This window comes from Nymphaea colorata, chromosome 1 (genome assembly GCF_008831285.2).
Source record: "Nymphaea colorata isolate Beijing-Zhang1983 chromosome 1, ASM883128v2, whole genome shotgun sequence".
NCBI lineage: Eukaryota > Viridiplantae > Streptophyta > Magnoliopsida > Nymphaeales > Nymphaeaceae > Nymphaea > Nymphaea colorata.
In genome coordinates, this window is record NC_045138.2 from 42,237,897 (window position 1) to 42,252,016 (window position 14,120).

General features: G+C 37.3%; 1 protein-coding gene across 1 annotated transcript in view; it reads left to right on the forward strand.

Annotated features, from left to right (window-relative positions):
- The first annotated feature begins 469 nt into the window (after positions 1-469).
- Positions 470-14,120, forward strand: part of LOC116246894 (sodium/hydrogen exchanger 4) — a 53,810-nt gene continuing 40,159 nt past the window's right edge. Inside the window, exons 1-7 of the mRNA XM_031618802.1 lie at positions 470-482; positions 6,405-6,571; positions 9,212-9,330; positions 9,428-9,525; positions 12,715-12,774; positions 12,871-12,917; positions 13,035-13,229. Coding sequence (XP_031474662.1) covers positions 470-482; positions 6,405-6,571; positions 9,212-9,330; positions 9,428-9,525; positions 12,715-12,774; positions 12,871-12,917; positions 13,035-13,229 — 699 coding nt within the window. The remainder of the gene's footprint in view (positions 483-6,404; positions 6,572-9,211; positions 9,331-9,427; positions 9,526-12,714; positions 12,775-12,870; positions 12,918-13,034; positions 13,230-14,120) is intronic.

Sequence of the window (14,120 nt, forward strand, 5' to 3'; positions counted from 1 at the left end):
GATAGAACAAGTCATTTCACAGAAAAAATTGGTTGAAATATTAAAAAAAGGACATGTATAATTTCTTTATCTGTGAATAGCTATTCAACAGATCAACCTAGTAAAGAAGACCAGCTACCACATAAATTGGAGATAGAGTTATACACATTCACACAGAAACCTTAGTAACTTGCTCTGACATGCACTTATGTGACAAGCAATTCACTTAAAATGAATTCTCCATGTAAATAATCAGCAAGGTGCACCACTAAATTATTAACATGGTTTATCTTAACAATAAATCATAGAGCTGACCATATTCTCAAAGAACTATAACTATAATGAGAAATAGATGTCAAGATGCAATAAAGAAGACAATATGAACTGCAAATTAGGAAGAAAGAGGAACTACTTGTAAGAAAGAATTTCTCTCAAACTTGAAAGCAATTTTGGGAGTACTCATGGGACAAACTTGAGACATCTTACTTGTATGATTAGTGAAAGTAAGAGATGTAATATCATCATCAATAAACGATCAGAAAAATTGAACCAAAGAAGTAACAAGGTGCAAACTGGCAAGCAAGATAAATATAAGCACCTATGTAGAGACACATGAAACATAGTAAGCAGAAAGGCAAGACAATAAAATTTACATGCTTTGGTGTAAAATCACACATAAATCCACGGCAAAAGGGTACTATCAAGGATGTTCAATTCAATAGGCCTTGGTGCTCTTTTTACTTTTTTTTTTTAATTTACAATCACCATCATTACAATTAGTTCCACCATTGTCGTCTCCTTGATTGTAGGAGCTATTATGCATGGGGATCATATTTGATTTACACAAAATATTTTCAGATTTTTCATTTTTGTTTCTATGTTTATCAACAGTCCCTGCCTTGCTCTAATCGATAAACCTGGTAACATCTCCATGACCTATAGTTGCCTTTTCTTTTGCACCATTCATGCTGCTATGGTTACTAGCCTCCCTCAAACTGCATGGCATGCCAGTTTGCCTCTTTAATTTTTAAAACTGGCTCTAGATAGGGTCTTAGTAAAGATATCGACCACCTGTTGAGTTGAAAGCACGAACTGTGTATTGAGAAGTCCAAGAGCAAACTTTTCTTGTAAAAACCGATAATCAAGCTCTACATGCATGTTTCATGCAAGAATGAAATATAAGCTTGATTGACTTGAACTGTGGACATGTTGTCACAATACAACATAGATGGATTGCTTAAATACACCTGAATGTCTTTAAGTATGTAGGTGATTCATGTCAATTTAGCAGCAGCAAAAGTCATAAAAGTGACATGCAGCTTATGTCGTTGTTCTTGCTACGGTAGGTTGCTTTTTCACCGCTGTAGATCGCCTGTCTCTTGACACCTAGTCCAATCAGAGCCCAAAAAGGCATGAAGGCCAAGTTGTTCTTGACAATATAGCTTACATCCAAATTCTATAGTTCCATGTATGTACCAAACTAACCTTTTAACAAGCTGAAAATGACTCAGCATAGGTGTTTGCACATATTAACCAAGAAAATTTAATGGCAAATGAGATATCTGGCCTGGTGAATATAATATATTGAAGGCTTTCCACCAGACTTACAAAGAGCATTGTATCTGAACAAATTGTATCTTTGTCAGGCTGCTTGTAATTTTGGACAAGTCGGTATTACTGCTGACTTGCAAGATGTCATATTGGTCTTCTCCAAAAGACTAAAGGCATATCGACTTTGATTGAGAAATAGTCCACCTCAAATCTTTACCACTTCAACACCAACAAACTGAAGAACATAACCAAGTCTATCATTATAAATTCTTTTACTTAAATTCGCAATAAATTCTTTAAGAAAGGCATAGTTGCTTCCAGTAAAAATACTATCACCGACATACAGGAGTAATAAAATAATTCCCTTGTTTTCATGGCAAATGAATAAGGAAAAATCTAAAGTACTTGAAAATAACCCCTTAGATAGAAGATAAGTGCCAAAGCCATCATACCATGCTATTGGCGGTTAACAAAGTCCATCAAGAGCATCATGCAGCTTACAAACACGATAGGGCCTTTTAAAATCAACAAATCCTTGTCTGTTGTTCAATAACAATAGTCTGATCAACATCTCTGTGGCAAAAAGTGTTCTTGACATGCATTTGCCGGATGTCCCAGTTGTGAGATAAGAAAATAGTTAAGACGATTTGTATTGTAGTTGGTTTAATTACCAGCGAGAATGTTTCTAAAAAATCAACTTCTAGAATTATGAGTGAACCCACTTGCAACCAACCTAACTTTTAGTCTTTCAACTATGCCATTAGTTTTCAGTTTTGTTTTGAAAACCCACCTTGTTGATATAACATTCATATCATGTGTATGAGAAACCAAGGTCCAAGTTTGGCATTGTTTAAGTGCCCTCATTTCTTCTTCCATGGCCGTGACCCACAATAGGACTTGGAAGGCTTGCTTTACACTTTTTGGCTCTAGAGGTAGTCCTAAGTTCAAAACATATTTTGGATTGGGTTTAGATATTGCATCCTTGGTATGTGTGACCATAGCATGGGTATTGAATCTAGTAGATGCACGAGGCAATGGGTTATCCTCTTGTTGAATATTTGCTAAATTTTCTTCATGATTTATCTCACCACCTGTCATTACATTATCACTTTGGGGTTCCTCATGTTGAAACGTGGGGTGGACTGAACTCTCCCTTCCTCAATATAGTAATGTAAAAGGTACCTCTGAGTTTGCAAAGGAGCATGGTCTTTTAAGAGTGACACTTAGTTACTCACGGGCTTTTTGAGTGATGTGTGGCTGAACTTTTTCATGTTCATTTCAGTCACTAAATGTAACTCCATCCAGTAGAAGAAGAAGATAACGATACACCAGGTTGTTTGAATGGAAAACAGTTTTCATAAAAAAATGACATGTGATATCTAAATGTTAGCAATTTTTTTATTAAAACTTTTACAAATATTCAGTAGGTGAAAGCATTTGTATCCCTTATGAACAAACCTATATCCCATGAAAATGCACTGGAGAGATAGAGGCCCAAGTTTGTTTGGGGCGTAATCACTTAAGTACACACTAAATTTTTCTAAACGTTAGCAAAAAAAAATCAAATGTTGTTGTGGATTCTCTATAGTTGAAAGATTCAGCAGCAAGAATGTATTTTCTTTGTTATTTAGGACTTTAGTAACCATATTTATCATTGGTAAAGGTTTTTTAAAGGTGCACAAATAGTAACAAAAAGTGTTTTCATTGCTAATATTTTCCCCTTTATGAACAAACCCAAAATCGTTATTTAATAGACTATATTCTACCCCCACCTTTCACGAGTTTTCTTTCTTTTCTTTCCATGAATTTTTTAAAACCCCATGAGCTTCCCCTCTTCCCGCTGCAAGTTTTTCCAAACTCCTTGAGTCTGGTTGTTGGTTTTTCCAAAATTTTTCAGGCAACTTTTCTCAAGTTGTTGGTTTTTCTTTTCCCACTCCATCCTTTGGCAATCAATTGGGGGCATCTGGCATGAACGTTCCCATGATGTGTCATTCTTCTTCATCCCTAGCACAAAGAACCCGTTGCCTGTGCTTGACAGCTTTGCTCCCCTCCTCTCTTCTCCTCTTGTGCATGAGGTCACTTCTACTCCTGCTAGTGACCATGCTCCCATTTGTTCGATTGAGGATAAGTGTATGTGTGACCTGTTTCATGTAAAAGGTACCTCTGATTTTGCAAAGGAGCATGGTCTTTTAAGAGTGACACTTGGTTACTCATGGTCTTTTTGAGTGATGTGCGGTTGAACTTTTCATGTTCATTTCAGTCACTAAATGTAACTCCATCCTCTTGAGTAGAAGAAGAAGATAACAATACACGAGATTGTTTGAATGGAAAAAAGTTTTCATCAAAAAATGACATGTGATATCTAAACGTTAGCAATTCTTTGATGAAAACTTTTACAAATATTCAGTGGGTGAAAGGATGTGTATCCCTTATGAACAGACCAATATCCCATGAACATGCAATAGAGAGATAGAGGCCCAAGTTTGTTTGGGGCATAATTCCTTAAGTACGCACTACAAATTTTTCTAACTTTAGTCACGTAGAATGAATTTGCATTGCTATTTTTCTAAACGTTAGCAAAAAAACTCAAATGTTGTTGCAGATTCTCTACAGCTGAAAGATTTAGCAGCAAGAATATGTTTTCATTGTTATTTTAGACTTTAGTAACCATATTTATCATTGGTGAAGGTTTTTTAAAGTTGCACAAATAGTAACAAAAAGTGTTTTCATTGCTAATATTTTCCCCTTTATCAACAAACTCAAAATCGTTATTGAATAGACTATATACTACCCCCACCTCCCACGAGTTTTCTTTCTTTTCTTCCCATGAATTTTTTAAAACCCCATGAGCTTCCCCTCTTCCTGCTGCAAGTTTTTCCAAACTCTATGAGTCTGGTTGTTGGTTTTTCCAAACTTTTTCAGGCAACTTTTCTCTGGTTATTGGTTTTTCTTCTCCCACTCCATCCTTTGGCGATCGATTAGGGGCATCTAGCATGAACGTTCCCATGACGTGTCATTCTTCTTCATCCTTAGCACAAAGAATCCGTTGCCTGTGTCTGACAGCTTTGCTCCCCTCCTCTCTTCTCCTCTTGTGCATGATGTCGCTTCTACTCCTGTTAGTGACCATGCTCCCACTTGTTCGATTGAGGATAAGTGTACATGTGACCTGTGAAACTCTACTGTTGATTCATCGCTTGTAACTCTTCATGCCATTGTCGCCCGATCTTTAACTCCGCTCTTGCAATTTTGAGAATCGCCACTGCCTGGTCTCCGTCTCTCGTTGTCGTCTTTGTTCTGTTTGCCCTTGTACTTACATATGTGGGTGTTTTAATTTATTCATTTTAATTGTGGAGTGTATGTGTGTGGCAACTTAAATATTGCTCTAAAGAAACACCAGAAAATCGCTGATAGGAGGAAAAGGGAAGAAGAAATAAGAAAAGAAAAGGTTCAGGCAGAGGTAATAAGTCATAGAAGCCTTTACGGACCCGTGAGACACGTCGGTAAGGCATTACTTAAAAACGTAGGTAATGATAATGCAATAAACATTACCAACATAATGAAAATGGCATTAGCAACGTCCATAGCCAACATGTCGATCAAAATAGAGTTTCAGCAACGTGCGATGCTTGTATCGGTAATGTTTCAACAATGCAGTGAATGCCCCATGTCGGTAAAAATTAGATCAATACATGTACTTTTTACCAATGCACTTAGCTAGACATCGATAATCTTCAACATCAAAAATTTCATCGACCCGAAAACTGTAACGCGTCAGTAAAAATGAACCTTCAATGACATAATAGCTCCATGTGTTGGTGAAGGCTTTTTTAACTAACTTCCTCTTCGACTTCGGTGAAAACTGCGTTATATTTTTCATGCGTCATTGAAACCATATTTTTTTTAGTGCACCCTCAAAGTACATATGTTTGCATTTGTAGGACCCTAGGCTTGAACTCGCTCTCATACAAACGATATCAATTTATGTACTTGCATATTGGACTTAGGCTTCCAGTTCAATATATCCCAGCCTGCCCCTAGTGGTCTTGATTTTAGCCTCAAAAAGGTTAGAAATAAGATCAATTAAGCTTTTAATATCTCTCTCTCTCTCTCTCAAGTGCTCAAAAACTTCCAACAACCTTCAAATAAATTTCAACAAAGGGGTGTCGTATTATATACAGAACCTTAGCATTGCTTAACCATCACCTTCTCACAAATTTTAATGGTAGAAACCTAGCTAAACAAAATTTTATAATATAATAAAATGCAATTACAAGTCAATAATTAAGCCAATATGATCGAAAATGCAAAATATGATCAAGAAAAAATCAACGACATAAGAAAAGAAAGCAGAAAAGCTACGGCTTGTACTATTTTTCTGACAACAGTCTGATTTGCATATACGGTAGGTTCTTGCATCGCAAGAAGCAGAAGCAGCCTCTACTACCACAAAAGAGGGTTAATTACGTGGCCCCTATGGCATGCAAAACACAAGCGACAAAATATATCTATGTTTAAGAGCAGCACTTTTTGTTGAGCAAGAGATGACGGAGGCAGCGGGCGTGGCCGCACGCAGAAGAAGGTAGCTAGCGGCGTCCATGTGTTAATCTACCGCGCTGTCCGCGTCATCCTCCTCCTTCTTCCTTCTCCCACCACGTCCACAGCCATGAGGCGCGCCAGCTCCACCGCCTCCTTGCATGGCGGCGGCAAATTAAGGTCCATCTTCCGCCAACGAATCTGCAGCCTCTTCACCTTCCTCTTTCCCGGCCGATCGCAGTACCCCTCGACCTTTTCGTCTCTCTGTTATTTTCTTCTACTGCAAAGGAAGAGGAAAAGGAAGAAGAACTGGTAGCTAGCTCTTGATTAATTTCCTCGAGTTATTATGTCGATGCTTCCATTACAGGATTGGGTTTTGAACGGGGCGGATCGAAGTCGCGTGGTGTCGATATCGGTGTTCGTGGCGGTGCTTTGCCTCTGCATCGTCATCGGTCACCTGATCCAGGAGAGCCGGTGGGTGAAGGAGTCGTTCGCCGCTCTTTTGATAGTAAGTTCTCCTCTTTCTTCTCCCTTACGTGCTCGATTTGATTTGATTGAAGCATCAACTATATGTGAACGGAACCGATTGCGTTAATTTGTTCGTTGACTCACGCCACCATGACAGTTGAATTTTTCTTACTGTTTAGTTCCTCGGTAAAATATTTCTCTCGTTACACGTGTTAGTGTGATCGATCGATTTTCCAACAAGAATTTTAGTATTGGTGCATTCTGAAGTTGAAGATATGAGACTGGATGTTATTGATTGATTGAGAAGAAATCTGAGCCTAGCTACTATATTATATATATGGTCGATTTTCTCATAATAATCTTATTTGAAATCTTATTTAGAGATCAGATTTTCATGTTGTTTCTACAAACTTCACTCCTACATACAAATATGTACTTTTACAAAACATGCGTATGCGCGAAATATGTGAATTGACCAGCAGGGAACAATACGTAAGATGAGATACATAAGCCAAGGAGATTCAAACTGACACATCTGAAAATATCTTCGTTTCTTTGGAGACGCATAATGTTTTCTACGAGAAATGAGTCCATTAGAATGTTAAAAGTGAAATTAGCTGGGCGTGATAATCTCACTTTTTCACGCACGAAAAAACACCGATCATTTTTCCATTATTAGTTTTCTATTAATAATAATCGTTTAACACAAACAAGTACCGAATAAAAGGGATTTATTTTACTGTCCAAAAGAAAAGTACATGGAGTCTCTCTCCCCTCATTTATGATGACATGTTATCTCTTTTTCTGTGTACTCATTTGATTTAAGCGCCCATGTCCGAGAGATATGGCTGAAAGGGACTTTGTCTAAATAGAATGGGCAAAGGTGCATACATAACACATGTACTTAAAAGTGAGCTAGAGCCAAGTGGTTTACATAACCATCTCTTACCAAACATGGAGCTATCAAACACCGCACTATCTGGTCTGCCAACACACACATTGTTTAAAAGAAAAATAAAAATTGGTCATGTTTAGGACTTGATTAACTCTGATATCAACTAAAATACTTATCTTTTTACCTCCAACCCAAACAACTATGCTATGCTTTTGAAGTAAAAGTTAATAGGGGCTCATATTTTAACTTCCATCAAGCCCTCCAAAAGGTTTAAAATATTTATCAAATGACATTTTTAACTTTGTTAAATTAAAATTGCTTTTTACAAAATAAAAAAAATAATAGACAGGCAGGAGGTGAGTCACAACTCTCGCTTGAAGGTTTGGTTGCCTCTCTCGAACGACCCTGGCCGCATCATTTTTTTTTATTTTGTAAAAGATTGATTTTAGTTTAAAAAATATTAAAAAATATAATTTGATAATATATTTTATTGTTTTTAATAAGGAGTCCTGTTTGACGCCTCTGTTACTTAATTGTTATTGAAAGGGTTAGGACCCAGTTATATTGGCCCAAGGGTTGGGCGTCGTTTTATAATTTTTTCTTTCTTTTAACAACTATGACCCCAGCCAAAGGTGCAGGGAAACATAAGACCCGACTATTACGTTCTGCCCAAGCTTGCCACCACCACCATCATCGCATAGCAACGAGGGGGCTGGTGGTGTGCATCTTCAATTTAAACTACAGGCAACACTTCCTCGACTACAAAAGATGTGCCAGACACTAGATTCGAGAGGTGCTCGGGTCATTAGATCATTCATGTCTCAAAACGGTCTTAAACCTAGGGGCAGGAGAGGGAAAGGGAGTGAGGTTTCACCTCTCCGTTCCTCTAAAATCTGCCACCATGAACAGTGAGTCTTTGCATCTACGTAATGCGGAAGAACCTTAGGTGGCATTTGATGGATTGGAATTTTGATTCACCAATGAAAATTCAAGAATCATATTAAAATTCTAGGTTTCAGTTTCTTAATTTCAAAACCAAAATACCTCACTTGTTTAATAATTTTAATTTCTTAAAATTTAAGCATTTTGATTTTAAAATTTCATAATTTTAAAATACTACCAAAAGAGGTTGAAGCCCCTCCCCACTTCCTCATGCTCCAACTGCTTCAAAATCCGAGTGAATCTACCACAGCCATCGCTAACACGACATAACATATGACCTCGGAAGAAGGGGAATGGGGGACATTTTTTACTCTTTTCTGGCAGTGATTTGCTACACAAATGCCTTAACCTGTCTCGAATTCCGTCCCTAAGCACAGGCACTGCATCTGGGACATTCGAAACGACGGACATTGATTTCCGATTTCATTCGATAATCATAATCAACACTCAAAATAAAAAGAAAAGAAAAATTAAACAAACACGTTTTTCTTGTTTATTTATTTTCCTTTTTTCATGCATTTTCTTGAAAAAATGGCGATATTTGTCAACATTCTAGACAGACGTGCAAATACACACGTATATATTTCTACTTCCAACACATTCCGAGATGGTGTACTCTACGTCTCTACCATGGCTGGTGAAACGTAACGTACTTTTGTTTGCTCCCTTGAAACCTGATTGAAGTTTGTCTTAATCACTCTTCGCAGAAATTTCTTTTCGCAAGATTGGCATGTTGATCAGCCAGAAAAGAAAGAAATTCTGGTTTTTTCCCCTCTCTTTTTAACTCATTTGAATGGATGAATGTACCTGATGCTTGTTATACTTTCATTGTTTCCTTGGTAGGGATGTGTTACTGGACTTATCATTTTGCTGTGGAGCAAGGGTGCTAGTTCACACATTTTGAGATTTGACCAAGACCTTTTCTTCATATATCTTCTCCCTCCGATAATCTTTAATGCAGGGTACTCGTTTATGTTCCCAGAAACTTGTCCTGTTTGTGCTATTGTGCTTGAGATCTGCATATGAGTTAAAGCTTTCTCGATCCCACGTGTTTTATAGGTTTCAAGTGAAGAAGAAGCAATTCTTTCATAATTTCCTAACCATCATGTTGTTTGGAGTTGTTGGGGTCTTTATATCATCAGCCATTATAGCAGCAGGTACTGTTTACTTTCTGTTGTTTAGGATTTGGTGCAAATAAAAACATATTCTCCCATATCTTCGTTGTATGGTGGCTTTTAGATTATTTATGAATGTCTTCATGTAGCCATAAAATAGATCATCTTCCTGATAATTCAAATCATTGCAGACGCTTCTCTCAGAGCAGGCTTGCTAGGGAGCTATGATTTTCCCAAGTTTGATTCGTTGTTTATTAATTACATTTCCTTTACAACTTGCAAGTTGAGAAGTAAACTCTAAGCTAAGTATCACATAATACTTATCTTATTTAATCTGTCTATGCAATTCGGTCGTTTGACATAATTTTTCTTTATGGTCTATGAGAAAGGGAAATGAAACGTTTTTGAACGTGTTAGTCAAGAATCAAGATTATTGATATGAAGACCAAGGTTCCTGTTTATCCTAGTCTTTTGCCATTGTTAAGAACAAACGACAAGACTTGCTAATGCTGACCGATGCACACGTGTTCAGGCAAAACCAAAAGAGGAGTGGAAAGATCCTGTCTTATGGGCTTCCTACCTCAAATATACTATTGCTGCAGAAGGGGTATGCGTCTAACTGTAGAGAAACGAAGACAAGAATTATGAAATCTCATCTAGAATGACCAATCCATAAATCCAATATTGTAATGGAGCCGCGGTGCATGGCATTTGTATTTTTTAAGAATATGGAAATTTCAGGAAATTTGGATTCAAATTATTTTTTCACAATAAAAGAAGATCTAACATTTTGTCTTGGGAATTAACCTCAGTTTTTGAAGCCACAAGAAGGTAAACTGGAATTTTAGTTGGTTTGGGATTTGGAAAATCAATCTTCTAGAGTTGCAAAGGTCATCATTTGGACAAAGAGGATCAGCATCAAACCTGTGTCTTATTGAATGCTTTGCTAGATACACTCACAGGCTGCATGCCAGATTTGGTGGCACAGAAATTTGAAGCCGCATTGATGAAGGATGGCAAAAGCATGCGCTTCCTTTGACTCTTTGTACTGTGTAAGTCCAGGTAGAAGGAGATCCTTATTCCGTGATAGGGGAATGTAGAATCAATGTTTAGGACATGGTGCATGCCGTTGCACTTTAAGAGCAGCCTTATTTGCAGTCCTATGGTGCTTTCGTTATGGTAGGCGAGTGAAGGGAGAAAGAATAGACCTTCCATCTCAATGACTAAAGACAAGCTAAGAGAGCTGCTTAGTATCACTTTGATTAAGAGGACATCGGCTTCATTCTGGATGTGTCAACAAGTATGCTCCTTCTATGAAAGGATCCTCTTGGGGCTGCCTTTTCAGGTTTATCTGACTAACTTTGATTGCATCCCTCTCATATAGACACATAAAGATATCTTGATGTTTCATGTCAATTTATCTTGTTAGTAAATCACAAAACTAGAAACTCTGAAGAATCAAGGAGAAGTGCAAGAACTTCTTTGCATGAACAGCTACCTCCAGAAACTTTTTAATTTTGAATATTTTATTATAATCTGCATTACAGTTCAGAGAGTGGTTTCTCTAATGATAACAAGTATCTTTCAAAGCTGTGGGCAGAGCGCTTGAGGATTTTAGTCTTGGGCAAACATAGGCACTGGACAGACTGTAATCTTCCTTCAAGAGATAGTCCTTCATGGGCAGTAGCATGTCAAGTTTGACATGTGAATGTCAATTTGTTGGCTGGATGCCAGAGATGCAGGGTGCACCAGATTATGGGTTTGACTTTAGTGGTCAAGTGCACTATTGGTGTCCCCTAGCCAGAAATATAGTGAAAGCGTTGTTGCAAGAAAGAAAGGTTTCGGACATTGACATGAGTCACAATGGAGGGCCCGTAATAAGAATTTTATCTCCATCATTGATATTTTCGAGGGACCAATGGACAGGAAGATCATTTGCTTTCCAGAATGCATGCTGATGCTACTCAGTTAGGAACCTGTTAGCAAATGAGGTAAACAAGTTTCATGGGAATACCTTGGATGACGTCTGGATAAGGATTCCCAGTTTTTGGCTCCTTAAGTACTTGTGGTCCCTGTTGAATGAGCCCAATTCAAAAGGCCATTTAATAACCAGTTCATTTAGATGATGTTGATTAATGAATAATCAATAAATGTGTGCCAGTTCCATGGTTATGAGGAATCATTGCCACCACAAGACATGATTTTTTTGGGGATCATTGCTGCTATCAGAAAGAAGTCAGATCACATTTATTCCTTTTTTCTTGTTATCCCAGTTAAAGTTTTCCTGATTTTGTCATTTATTCTTTGGAAGAAGATGTAAATGCTCCTTGGTGGCACTGGGACCTAGAAACTCAGCTAAGGATGTATGCCTGCCACAGAGAGTGAGAAGCTTCTCCTGCTTTATCTTTCAATCAATCTTCTGCTGAACAATATATTCTTCCATAAAACAATTATTGTTTTTTACAGTTAAAAGTGCCACTAAAAGAGGTTATAGATAATCCTTTTAGTGCACCAAGGATATATGGGTCTTTGTTATGAATCAAAACAATATTTATTATGCATAGGCAGGAACCATGTCTTGCAGACACAGATAAAGGGCAGCCGCCAAGCCCGCGTCAACACTTAAAGGCATAACAGCAGTGGTCCAAGCTGTGTAAGTACTCAGGAGCAGTCAACGCACACTATGCCATACTTTGTCCAATTTGGACTTGGTTAACTCTTGTATATATATATATATGTGTGTGTGTGTGTGTGTGTGTAAATTTGCACATACATACATATGCATGTTTATATGTATACACAAGTTTCGCGAAATTTCTTTGTACCTGAGTCTGCACACACACCTGTGTGATATAGGGTTGGAAACTATCCTGGTTGAATTTATAGGTGTTAACATATCATGTATAGGGAACCGGGTCTGGATCCAGACCCGGTCCCATGTGCACGGGTACCGAGAGTGGCTCGGTACCCTAGGCAGGTTTCCCTCTTATTTAATCCCACTTATGGTGTAATTATTGATTATGTGGAATAACATTTTCTCTCTCCTAGGGTTGCGGTTGTGTCCCTAGGTTAGAGCTTCTCCGTGGTTTTTCACCTCCCTTTGAGGTTTTCCACGTATATTGTGTGTTCCTTCTCTTTTTCTCCATCTTGGTGTGTGTTTCTACAATAGGCATTTGAATTTTCTGTTACTTTGTCCACTGCATGGAAACAATTTTTAGCTGTTTGGTGCAGGTTGCTGGTGGCTATTTCCAAAAGTAGGATTCATTGGGCTCAAATCACAAGATTATCTTGGTACTCTTGATATTAGGTTATGGAAGTTATTTTAGAGCTGTAATGTTGATCCTTGATATTTCAAAATATCTGCTGTTATACTTATATCTTATGCAGCTCTAGGAGCAATCTTTTCAGCAACTGATACCGTGTGTACCCTACAGGTTAGTAAACTAGTCCTTATTTTAACTAAACTCTGCTTCAAATTTAAGAAGGAAAAACTCATTATTAGCTCATGTTTCTATATCTGCTCAGAAATTAAGTCATTAGATTTCATGCAGGTCTTGCATCAAGAAGAGACTCCCTTATTATACAGCCTGGTGTTTGGTGAAGGTGTTGTAAATGATGCTACTTCCATTGTTCTTTTTAGAGCAGTTCAGAAGTTTTCGGTTTCTAGACTTGATGGATCCATTGCCACTCGTATTTTTGGAGATTTTCTCTATCTATTCGTGACAAGTACATGCCTTGGTATTTTGGTGAGTGTCCCATTTTTGAGAGTTCAAAGTAGTTGTGTGGATTTCATGCCTTCCTAGGAAGAATGACTCTTATTGTTTCTGTTTGTACTGATATTAATCGTTAAGCATTCATATTTTCCTTTACTCTGGTATATGATAATCACACGTTTCAATTTTTTTTAGCTAAGATGCGTCTAAAATTCTAATTCTTTTTTACTAAGTTCCAGAAAGACTATTTATAGTGTAAATATGGATTATAGTAAGGAAACATGCACTCTGCTGTATCTGTCTACCCCAGTTTTCTTTCATGAAGGATCACATATGAGGCATAGTCACTAATATTGCCCAATATTTTTGAAAATATCTTAATATCTTCTTCATTCTAAGGGCAGCTGACATTATTGCCAAAATATTGTGATTATTAAGATTTCTTCCCAGAATATATAACATGACACTCTAATGGTATTTTCCTTTTCTTAGAAAAGTATATATTTTAACATATACCTTTTACTTTTGCTTCTTTTATAATATTGAAAAGCTTTTATGACTGTTTCCTAGTGCTTTTATATAAGAAAAATGTATAAAGAATTTATATCTTCATAAATTCATATACTATTCTCTTTACTAGTTTACTTTTTTCAATTTTTGAGATTTGTCCAGAAAAACAAGGTTCTTTAACAAGTTTCTGAGAGAAACCTTTTTGAGGAATCTCCAAGGACAATGTTTGTTACTATGGTGTGAGGGTGTCGGTTGACTGAACAATTCTCCATCTTTGATGATCTCTTGAACAAATTTTCTCGCTCTGATTCGTTCTTCAGCATCCAACTCCATATAAGGAATAGAATTATAGAATACATTTTGGGGATAGGGGGCCTTCCACAGAATAACTTGGTTAGAAAGATGCCATGGGCT